The following is a 12,471-nucleotide window of genomic DNA, read 5'->3' on the forward strand; positions in this document are numbered from 1 at the left end:
CCAAACCCTCTCTGTTATCCTGTGCTTTCCTAATGGCATATTCTAGAGCAAAGTTAAAAAGTAAAAGTGATAGTGCATCTCCTTGCTTTAGCCCGCAGTGAATTGGAAACGCGTCTGACAGAAACTAACCTATATGACTCTGTTGTACGTTTCACTGAGACACATTTTAATTAATCAAACTAATTTCTTGGGAATACTAAATTCAATAAGAATAGAAGGAACACTTACAAAAATAATTATCGATCACTATTGATTAGTAGGGCCAGGTATCTTTGAACGTCAGTGTATCTTTGGGTGAAGTCTAGGAACATTCAAACAGTTTCTTATTTCTCATCTTCAGACTTTATTGCTTGTCGGATTTAAATAAAAATAGAAGATCTGTTTGTACATTCACTTATACACTTGTGTGTAAAATAAAGCACTTTAAATTTATGGTTCTAAACCCACGAGGCAGAATGTCTCGTCTGGTTTTTCGATTCTCGTCCAGGTATTGTCCTTACACAGTTGTTTGTAAGATGGTCGCCACTCCATGTGGCGTGATTTTTTAACCGAAGTAGGCGGCGGGAGCAGCAACATGAGGGGCGTAGACAGCTGGAGTAGCGGCAATCAAGGGGGCGGCGGCAGCAGGAACGGCGACAGGGGCGGCAGCAGGAACGGCGACAGGGGCGGCAGCAGGAACGGCGACAGGGGCGGCAGCAGGAACGGCGACAGGGGCGGCAGCAGAAACGGCGACAGGGGCGGCAGCAGGAACGGTGACAGGGGCGGCAGCAGGAACGGTGACAAGGGCGGCGAGGGCGTGATTGATCGAATGTGCGGTGTAGGAGCTTCCGAAGGGGGCGACGGCGTATGGCAGAGCTAAGGGGGCGACTCCGGCCATGGTGGTAGTGGCCAGCAGCAGGAGGGCGGCGAGGACGAGGATCTGGAAAATAATGAAGTACGGTCAATTGCGATATAATTGCACAGGCTTGAAGTCTTTTGACATACCAGATACTGTTAGCACCATGGTGAGAACAAGTTAAAATTATCATGGTTTATAGAATAACTCTTCTCGGGTTCTCAGCCAGGTGAGTTGGAGATTTGCTTCCAAGCTTTCAATGGCTAGCTCTGCCAACATCTTCGGGTTATGACTTAATTCCCTGAAGATGAAGGTAGAGCTAGCCATCGAAAGCTTGGAAACAAATCTGCAACTCACGTGGCTGACAACCCAAGAAGAGTTTTTCCACATCAAACGCCGGGAAAGCCTCAAGTCATACATCATGATTTATATTAAATATTTCATATTAGCATATTTCATAATATGTAAACATTAATTATAAAACAATATAGTAATATGATATTTTCGGTCCTTAACTTAATAACATGATCAAATAAAACAGGATTTAAAATATCTCAGTGCATATGTTTTATATGTACTTGCAGTGGAAATAAATAATTGTCATTAAAATACATTTATATACAGAGTCATTCACGAGGATTTACCGTCCTTTACGGAGCTTATTTCCGAAGACATTCTGAGCAAAAAATGTTATATAAACATGGGTCCTATTCTCAATATTTACAGAGTTACGTTTCGTTATTGGAACGCATTGCTGTGAACGCGTGATCTTGGTCAGCGTGCAGTCAGCAGCCAGCGCGAGCGCTACGGAAATCAAAGATAGCCGTATGCAGTTACGTAGCGCGACGAGTGCTGTTCACTCGACCTTATCTCTACTCCGGAATTCTCCTCACTACTCATATTACTTCCCCTCTTTCGCGTCGCTGAGCTGTCAGGACTAAATAATCGGTCTGTAAGTCTTATACCAGACGTGATAGGAAAGTACTACGTGAACATCCTTTCTTCCCCTGTCCCCGCTGAGAAGTCAGACCCCACTACCACGGCTAGACTTACTGGGAACGCACAGTACAGATTTAATACAGCGCATCAGTCGACCTCATGCTAAAGAAACTGATCAGGAAGAGAAAAAGAAATGTGACTGGGTCACTTGTGAGAAGAAACTGCCTACTGAAGGCTGCAATGGAAGGAATGGTGAACGGGACAAGAGTAGTTCGGAGTAAAAGAAGATATGAGATGATAAACGACATTAACATAGGCCTATATGGATAGTAAGCGAAGACTAAGAGGAAGGCGGAAAAGAGGGACGATTCGAGAATGCTGGGTTTGCAGCAAGAATCGGCCTTTGGGGATAAAGCTATGAATGAATAATTATACACTGCTGAAGAGTACATCACGATATCCACAATTACTTCAATTTTTACTTTTTTTTTTATTTTAAATAATAAAATAAAAAAATTCTCAGAAATAATATCAATATTCGGCACTACGTTTTTCTTCCAGGAAACTTTACAAATCTGGGCTAAGGAGTCGACTGAGAAACAGTTATATTTATGTTCAGAGTTAAGGATTGAAACCGCTAATGTTACACTGCCTGATATAGAGAATGTTAGCCTATATCTAAAATAAACGTCAAACGTGTGCAGAAGGTCCTTCAAGTGAGAAAAATGAACTCTTGGTAACTTAAGAAAATGTTTTTCGACTCCAATTGCTATATATGAGCAATGGAATTAATGCTCAGAAAATAATTACCTTTTTTCATTTTTCAGTTTGTATATGAGCTATTCCATCTCAAATCGACCGAAATATAGAGAAGATTGACCTTACAATTTCTAAATATAATGCATTTTTTTTTTTACGTAGAGAACTGTGATACATTGCTTTGTGCAAAGTTTGAGGCATCAGAACTTCATAGTGTTTAAATTAAAAATATTTAAATTTATCGTATTTTCATAAAATTAGCAACTTTAAATTGTTGTAGCTCCGAAACCCTTTCACCCAATGATCAAAATCATGGTTTATGTTGATGCTGAGAAATTAAAGTTTATATTGACATATAAATAGATTTCCTTACTTTTTATGGAAATGAGAAATTTCGATTTTTCCTCATTAAGACGCCTTTGGCTAGGAAAAAATATTTTAAAAATGTATAGTTAGATTCCGCATTGAAAGTACAAATAAACACATATTTTTTACTGATGGTATGTTGATAAGAAAGTATTGAAAATATCAAATACAGAAAATAAATAGTACGCGCGTGAACTAACCAGCTGACTGTGAGACGGGAGCTAGCCGAAACAAGCAAGGCCAGGAGACAAACACGTGATGTGTCGTCTAGCAGTCATGGCTGTGCTAGCTTTATCACAGGTTTTCATAAACACAGGAGTAAAATGACACCCAATGCTCGCTTATCTTCAGCTCTCGGCCAGTGCGTGCGGTACTGCACCGTTCAAGTCTAGGCGTGTGAAAATAATCTACTTAACCACTTCCCTTATTATTCCGAGTTAACTCGGGTTGCTAACATGTGTCAAAATTTATTAACCCGAGTTAACTCGTTTGAGTCCCATTGTCTACTTCATAGTGATTTTTTTAAGTATGTAAGAAAATTAGTGATGTACAGTGATTCTGCAATATTAAATGACCTCTTTACGAAAATAAAAAAAAATATGACACTTTTTTTCACAAAACTGGTAAAATAAATAGTAAGGGAAGAGGTTAATATCCTCGAAACTTATTGCAGCACCTCTAAGCAAACAATGCCGAATCCCTCTTAATCATGCATGGTTTTTTCTCAATATTTTTTACATTTTTACAAATGGCCAAAAAGCCTAAAAGCAAGTAAAATCAGATTATCTGTCTCTCTGTGTACAATAAAAGTAAGGATTACTCTTAACATAACCTACCAAATGTCAGCTTCAAAATAAGCTCTCATTCAATGTTCTGCAGTAAATGGTTCGAGTTCTGAGCGCTGAAAGAGGCTTGTTTTTATAAAATACACTAAATTTGTCGCTCAATAATACGAAAACCGTTTAACTTTCGATAGTATATTTTTTAAAATGCATTCCCCTCAGCACCTTGTATAAGTAGGGAAAAATTAGAGTATAAAAATGCGTAGTTTTTTACTGATCGATTTCATATGGAATAGCCCATATATATTTATGTACCAATATTTGTTTCTTTCTTCCAATGCTTTGTGATACAATATAATTCAAGTACACACTGTTTTCTCTTAGAAGAATATATTACATTAATTAACGTGAAGTACTGTTCATTTATAAATAAATAGTCATGAAGTTATAATTCGAAAATATTTCAAATTTCAAATAATATTTGTGACTTATTCTTTTGTTTTTGTAGAAGTTGTTATATAAATTCATTACAATTTATTTACTACGATTATGATTATGATTATTATTATTTCTATTATTATTATTATTTCATTATAATTTACTTTTTATTATTACTATTATTATTGTTATTATTTTTTTCTCTCTTCTTCTCCGTTTTATTAGAATATAGTAATAATTAGACTTTGCAGTTTGAATGGGGCCTTACATAACAAATTGCCATTGGAAATTTGAAAGTAATTTATATATTTTTAATCTTAATGCGTTATATGAAAAATATAATCCCAGAAATCTTATGAAACACGCTAGAGGTTTCAATGTGCTGGGCTTGTTTACTGCGGGGAATTGACACAAAACAAAGTGTAGTAATTTTAAACGACGCTTCCAGGCTATTATTAACTTGGACGAGACAGGAAGAACTGTAACCTAGCACAACCTGATAAAGCTTCACCTACTTATGAACTACATTGCAATGCCGTCTTCTTTTGTTACTCACAAATTTCATTGGCTACAAAGCTAAAAATATATGAGGGAATATTCTGAAGGAGTGTAATAACGGAACTCGGCAAGATACAGAGGATCATAAAACGAAATTATCGTTCTTCAACCTCGATTTCTATGTGTACTCTGTCCGGTTTTGAATTGTTATAGCTTCGTGTGTTTTTATATAAAATCGTTCTTAATCTTTACAAAATTATCAAATCAGGATCATTTTGTTTCCAAGTTTTCGTTGTTATTTGTAAGACATTTAAAATACAAGTGTACTAATTACGTTTATTTTTACATATTGAATGAAGTACTATAAATAAAAATGATATTAAACATTGGATAAAGCCAATTAAAATGTTAGCATGTAGTGTTTCTTTGTGATTTTTTACGTAGACGTCCAATTCCTAAGAGAAAATGTTTTCAGAAAAAAGCTAAGACAGCCCAGCCACTAGCCTTTACAGAGGGCCAGCAGAAATCGGAAATAGACGTAACCAAACAGACACAGTACTTATGCGAAAATATGATTCAATAATAAAGGATTATTCTTTGATGTAATCCAAACAAAAATGTTTAATAGAATTTTGCTCGTCTTTTCTTCCTTTTTGAGATAAAAATTGTTTTATACGAAACATTTCATAGCGTGTTTTAAGAAAATAATTCATTTAATTCCAAATATGCTCAGTCAATTTAAGAGAGCAGTGTATTATGATAGCAAATGATTGAAAGAAATTTATTTATTTTTCTTTAGATATGCAGAAATTTGATCCGAACAAATGTAACATTGTAAAATTTATTTGCCGAACATCCGTAAGTTGCAGGATTCACTGTTATTGAAACATTATCTTGACCCATATTTTTACTTACAAAATGAACTAGGAATGTCTTCAATAACGACACAACAGTCACTACCAATAGAGCAGTACAATACAAATCGTTAGATATATTTCGATTATAATTGAAGAGTCCACTGCAAAAATGATGGATGTCATTTGGAATGCATTTTGCAGGAGAAGCAATTGAAAGTTTGAAATGCTTAGCGCTCAAAGCTTAACTGTGATTTTCCGATCATTACTGGAAAATGACTATCAGTGTTAATGCCTTATAATCCTCTATGTACATTCTATGTGTTTTAAGCTATGCATTGACAGTCTTGGTTCATTTTCGACAAGAAAGTGACATCCATCATTCTTGCAGTGGGCTCTTCAATTATCAATCCAATCCCATAGGTAAATCTTGGTTGGCAATAATTTCTTTTTTTCCAAACAGGCCACAGTTCAGGACTGACGTCCATTTGTAATAGAACAACATTTCTACACCCACATTTCACATATAACTATCAGCTAGACTGAAATTCTTTTGTTGTAAAATGATGCGCCGACCTGTAAACCGCCAATTTCAACAGTAAAGTCGTTTTTCGAAAAGATGGACTGAAGCTCTTTTGGAAAGGAGGGATTCAATTACAAAAGAGGGTCTTGCACTTACCGGATTAACTTCTCCGTGTGCCGAACATTCGGCACACTTCATCGAGGAGCCTCTCGTAGGAGTTTCGAGGCTCCTCTTCGGCTGGGGCATCTGGTGGTGGGCTCTCTTCCGATGGTGGTGGTGGTGGTGGCTCTTCTCCCAGAATTTCTACGAGAGGATCTGCGAAAGTTACATGTCTCTGATAATCTTCCTCTGGTTCTATTGTTGTCTCTTCTTCGTCATTTTTCTCAGGTTCATTATCCTTGGTTTCCTGTTCATCTTTCTCGGGTTCCTTATCATTGGTTTTGTTGTCATCAATTTCGGGTTCCTTATCCTTGGTTCTGTTGTCATCTTTTTCAGGTTTCTTATCCTTGGTTTTCTGGTCATCTTTTTCAGGTTTCTTATCCTTGGTTTTGTGGTCATCTTGTTCAGGTTCCTTATCCTTGGTTTTGTTTTCGTCTTTCTCAGGTTCCTTATCCTTGGTTTCGGTTGCTCTTGGGTCTTCTTTTGAGCTGCCACTCCCAGGTTTTCTTTTATCTTTCGTGGCAGTGGCAGGTTTTTTGCCAGGTCCTTGTCCGCTTGTGCCTGGGGGGCTATTTCCGTCTTTATCCGGTTTTATTATATACAGTTTTGTAACATCCCGGAGGGGCGGTTTTTCTTTATGGTTATTGTATAGGAGGTAAGCTCCAATTGTGGCCCCTCCGGTGACCGCCACTTTAGTTACGGTCCCTGTATTCGACCAAGATCTTGCTAGTGTACGTGCAATAACTCTTGCGGTCCACATCTTTCCTGTTATAATTTGAGGAACGTTTCCAGGCAACGCACAACATAGGCTCTATTGTGAAAATGCATTATTAACTAAGCACATCACAGCCAAAACAATGGGTTTGTTCCAGCAAGAAACTCAGAACACGTTCCGAACTAATACCGAACTTCTTTCGACGCATGCGCCAGTTGTGTACGGTGTCAGAACGAGTTCGGGATTTTACGTTGTTCGAACGTTTCTTGAACTGTTCTCTCACGGCCTTCGGAGTTTCTTCCCATATTAAAATTATAATCATCTTCCGAACTTAATTTGTCATAAACTATATCACTCACCTTGCAAATCACTCACGATCGACCAATTTCACTCGTTCGGAACGAGTTCTAAAGCTTGTTGGAAAATGGATCTGGGAGTTCAGTATCGGTTTGGAATCAGTTCCAGTCTTGTTGGAACACATTGAGCTACTGCGCATGAGGAGGCAGTTCAGAATCGATTCCCGAACGTGCTGGAACAAATCTATTGAGACGATTCGGTTGTTACTCACTAGTTGAATGTTTTATCTGTCAATTGAATCGTTTATTTCAGAAACCAGTCAAGCTCCAAGTTTGCCAGTTGTGTGCCATAGTGTTCTGCCCAAAGGCAGGTCTTTCACTGCAAACCCAGCATTCTCCAGTCTTTAATATTTTCTGTTTTCCTCTTTGTCTCCTCATATGATCTTATATCTTAATGTCGTCTTTCATCTGAAATCTTCTTCTGCACCGAACTCTCCCGTTCACCATTCCTTTCAGTGCATCATTTAGTACGCAGTTTCTTCTCAACCAGTGACCCAGCCAATTCTTTTCCCTCTTTCTGATCAGTTTCAGCATCATTCTTTCTTCATCCACTCTTTCCAACACAGCTTCGTATCTTATTCTGTCTGTCCATTTCACACGTTCCATCCTTCTCCATATCCACATTTCATATGCTTCTATTCGCTTCTCTTCACTTCGTCGTAATGTCCATGTTTCTACACCATACAATGTTACATTCCACACAAAGCACTTCACTAGTCTCTTCCTTTGTTCTTTTTCCAGAGGTCCGCAGAAGATGCTCCTTTTCCTGTTAAAAGCTTCCTTTGCCATTACTATTCTCCTTTTGACTTCTTGGCAGCAGCTCATGTTACTGCTTATAGTACACCCTAAGTATTTGAAGTTGTCCACTTGCTCTACTGCCTCATTTAGAATTCACAAGTTTACCTTCTTTACTTTTCTTCCTATGACTATGATCTTCATCCTGTTGGTATATATCTTCATTCCATACTGCTCACAGCTGTCATTTAGCTCTTGCAGCATATTCCTTAGCATCATCTCCTCTTCTGCTAACAACGCCATATTGTATGCTAATGTGCTGTAGACAGTGTAGGCTGTAGGCTGCTATATATTGCATAATGAATGCGTCCGCCTGGATAGTTCAGTTAGTGAATAAAAACATTTATTGTTAATACTGTACTGTTTTTTGATTAAATAAAATCCTAATGAAAATTATCAAACTCAAAATCGTAATAGTTCCTAATTCACATAAATGATTGCATTACTTTTCTTCTCTCCTATACCTAGTAAAGTGATTTGTTTGTATTTTATACTACAGAATCATCAAATTGCGGTCTTTCTGGTTCTCAACCGTTAATCCAAAGATATACAGTAGCCAAGTTAATATTAAAAATGTTGGTAAAAACAAAATGATGTCTCGGTACATCGTACTGATATTTTTCTAATAGAAGACGTCATCTCAGAATTCTCTAACTGGGATCAATTTGCACTGTCTCCAGGTCAAGGGTTTATGGTCAGTAATAACGGCCTAGAAGGTATGGTCTGGAACGTTTATCTATCCCCAGGTCAACACTCATTTTTGACACGTAGAATGCGCTTTACTTGGTCTATAAACCACACGACTGTCTGTAATCACACCAATGCCTTGCACAATCTCTATGTATTAACTCCGGTTAATATTATTCTCGTAACAGATTAGACTGTAAGCAAGCGTTTTATTTTTTATTAAAAATTATTATTATTATTTTTTTTTCAATGCCAACATATCTTTGATAAGTATACGTTAAAGAACATGCAGTAAAATTTTCTAACTTTGTAGCATAATGTTTGTGGATTCCTTAGCAATGTGAATGCAGAGATGTGGACTAAAGAAAAGAGCAAAAAAAATTACTTAAATTTGTGTATGTCTTATACTTAATGAGCGCAGCCTTTTTATAGAGGACGTAATTCATGACAAAACCGTCGTAAGGTTCTAAAATCTCGTCAAAGTGTAAAGTAGGCACTACAGCTCATTTTCTACAAAAAAAAAAAAAAAAAAAAAAAAAAAAAACGTGATTTTGGACGAAAAAACTACAAAATTTTCATCTATTCCATCTCTTAAGAGCCAAATTCCCTACAGAAACAATTAAACGTAATGACCAAATCAATACTTGCAAGACAAATCGACGTGGACGGAAGTAGTGAGGGTCTTAGGTCAGCCACGATTGGGAACCCTCCCCCCCACCAGTCGCATTAAAAGAAAATCGCGCATCATGCATGTTTTGTTTTATGCTCTATTCAGTAATAGTACATTATGCAACGAGCCTATAATGATAGTAATTAAGAAGCGAGTATGGATGTTTATGAAACGAGCGCAAGCGAGTTCCATAATTTTCATACGAGCTTCTTAATTACCATTATAGGCGAGTTTCATACGACTTTTTATGCTCGACCATATTTCTAACTTCAAATTATTCATTTTATTTGTATTTAACTGACCTTGAGCAATACCTCGTAAATTGTGAGATGTGCGCAGACGCGAAAGTATTGATTTTTTCCGAGGAACAGATGTCCACATTGACCTTGATAGCCTATAAGAACCTACAGAGTAAACTAAATATTAACTTTGATATAACATTGAAATTAAATTAGACTTTGAAAAACGAGATGACAAATTGAATTTATTTCAATATTATTTACAATTAACGCTAATTATTATAGTAACAGAACATAACCTTCTGCGACAGTATTGGATTTCCAACCTCCGTGACTTTTCGCTAATTCTCTTTCATTTGCATATCCGAGAATAATCGATACTTGCGGTTTCATAACGGTACAAAGGTGACTTGTCATTGGCTGAACACCTAAAAGCTGACTTGTCATTGGCTGAACACCTATACTTTAATGAGTAGGTGTACTTTAATGACATGCATTAAAGGACTGCTACCAGGTGTATAATTACTACATTTCGGCATGGTCGAGCATAAAAGTTTATAAAATGTGCGTTCTTATAAATTCAAAAACATGGGGTGAAAAAGGTTGCGTTAAATACCAGTAAATTAATAATGAGAGAGCCACCGGCGTAGCTCAGTCGGCTAAGACACTATCTTGTCTGTCGATCCGGAGTTGTGGTCGGGCGCGGATTCGATCCCCGCTTGGACTGATTAGCTGATTGGGTTTTTCCGAGGTTTTCCCCAACCGTAAGACGAATGTCAGGTAATCTATGGCGAATCCTCGGCCTCATCTCGCCAAATACTATCTCGCTATCATCAATACCATCGACGCTAAATAACCTAATAGTTGATACAGCGGCGTTAAATAACCAAATAAAAAATAATAAATAAATGAGCAACAATAATTTATTTTTCAATAATGAAATGAAGAAAAGAGAAGTTAAGCTAAGCTTCTGGTGTTATATTATTTAGTTTTCTTGACAGGATAAATTTGCAATGAAATATATTGAAATGGCGAGTATTGACGAGGGAGGCTTTGGTAACTCGTTTGAAGACGAATTAATAAAGGTCATGCGTTTTATTTTACACCACTATGTTTACAAAATGCTATATATTGCCAATGCAAGGCAGGCGAACGCCTTATAAAACGATGAATTTGCCATATAACGTGCAAATTTCCACCCCCATGGTTCAGCAGTAAATTTCTGAGCTTAAAACTTGTAACGTAATGTTTGTGTCGCGGAAATTCGAGAGTTAAAAAGAGCATGGTTTATGTTACAACGCTGAAAACTACTTCAACTGGGAACTTTTTCTGCTATTTCGGAACTCGCCTTATGCTACGGCCACTTGCTTCCCCGAAACTTGCGGCTCTATATATTGACTACATTTATGCTGTGATTAATCCGCCACTGCGGAGAAGAATCCTTTTGTTTAAGGTAATTGAATAGCTTGGTTCAGAAACCAGTCAAGCGCCAAAACAAGAAAAAATGAGTTAATGGCGGCATAATGTTCTGTCAGGGTATACGTACATGTTAGTGCTGAAAATAGTCAAATGCCGTCCTCCTGTAATGATGAGGCATTATGTTGACTTTCGTGTTTAGATCAGAAACCAGTCAAGCGACACCACTTGGCGGTTTCTGCAGTAAACTGCGGGTAGATTTTCTCTTTCACAGTTGTTCTATTTTTGATGAACCTCTGTGACAAAGGGGGATTTGACAGTATCACCCACAATTTCCCTGTTCGTGGTCACTCGTATTCACCGTGACACTCCAGAGGAATATATGGAGCTTATACGAAAAGCCAGTAAAACAAATCGTTTTACTATTCATAGCGTTACCTCCCAAGATATCTGAAGTTTCAAAACATGATGGCTTCATTCATACAAGAAGCTTACTAACTCAGACGAAACCCCTGGTAGAGGTGTTCCTAAAGACCAAAAAGAGAGTTCCAAGATATCGATACACAAACAGTTTTGTTACAACAAGGACACTCCTGGAAAAGTGATAGTAAAGCCAAATATTGATGAAATCATTCAATCAACCTTCACTCTGCTGAAAACAGCTTGCTCCTGACTTACCCATCCAAATGGCCTATCCTTCTGAAAAAAATAAGTTTAAAAACATAATTTATTAGGCATATAATAATAATAATAATAATAATAATAATAATAATAATAATAATAATAATAATAATAATAATATTGTTGTGGATATTTTAAAGAAATGTTTGAAAATGATGAACGTTCATTTCGACACAGGCCTCAGTTATTTTGTGCATATTATCGAAAACGTTTTAAATCATATTTTCTGAAATTTAATGTATTGTTTCTAAAATGTAATTCTTTAATTATTCTATTGTTGTAGCATATTTAGCAAACAAAACTGTTTTACAGTAAACCCAAAAGAAATAATGCAAAGAAATCAGTCGACATTGTGGGCCATAATCTTGCGTCTGTTGAAGTAATTCTGTATCTACTCTATAACAGAATACCTTACGTACTGTAAATTCAATCTTTTCAATCTTCACTTCTGTCCGATCCGCACAGATAAATTTACCCAGACATGCTATCTACTGTCCGTCCAAGTGGTTATGTCGCAGAGTCGTAGAAAAGGGGGGGGGACATCAATTGAAAGTTACTCACTTAACTAGAACATTTTATTTAAATGATTTTAATCTCTTTATAATGTTACGTACATGTCCAATTCCTAAGAGCAAATGTTTTCAGAAAAAAGCTAATACAGCTCTGCCACTAGCCTTTACAGAGGGGCCAGCAGAAACGGGTGGGGGAAATCGGGAAGCGACGTAACCCACATGTGCGAAAATATGATTCAATAATGAA

At 37.0% G+C, this 12,471-nt stretch overlaps 1 protein-coding gene across 1 annotated transcript in view; it reads right to left on the minus strand.

Moving 5' to 3' along the window:
• Positions 1–272: 272 nt before the first annotated feature.
• LOC138692780 (larval cuticle protein F1-like) overlaps positions 273–12,471 on the minus strand; it is a 58,034-nt gene continuing 45,835 nt past the window's right edge. The window contains exon 2 of the mRNA XM_069815986.1: positions 273–919. Within this exon, the coding sequence (XP_069672087.1) occupies positions 545–877 (333 nt within the window). The 5' untranslated portion in view covers positions 878–919 and the 3' untranslated portion in view covers positions 273–544. The remainder of the gene's footprint in view (positions 920–12,471) is intronic.

This window comes from Periplaneta americana, chromosome 17 (assembly GCF_040183065.1).
Source record: "Periplaneta americana isolate PAMFEO1 chromosome 17, P.americana_PAMFEO1_priV1, whole genome shotgun sequence".
In the NCBI taxonomy this organism is placed as follows: Eukaryota; Metazoa; Arthropoda; class Insecta; order Blattodea; family Blattidae; genus Periplaneta; species Periplaneta americana.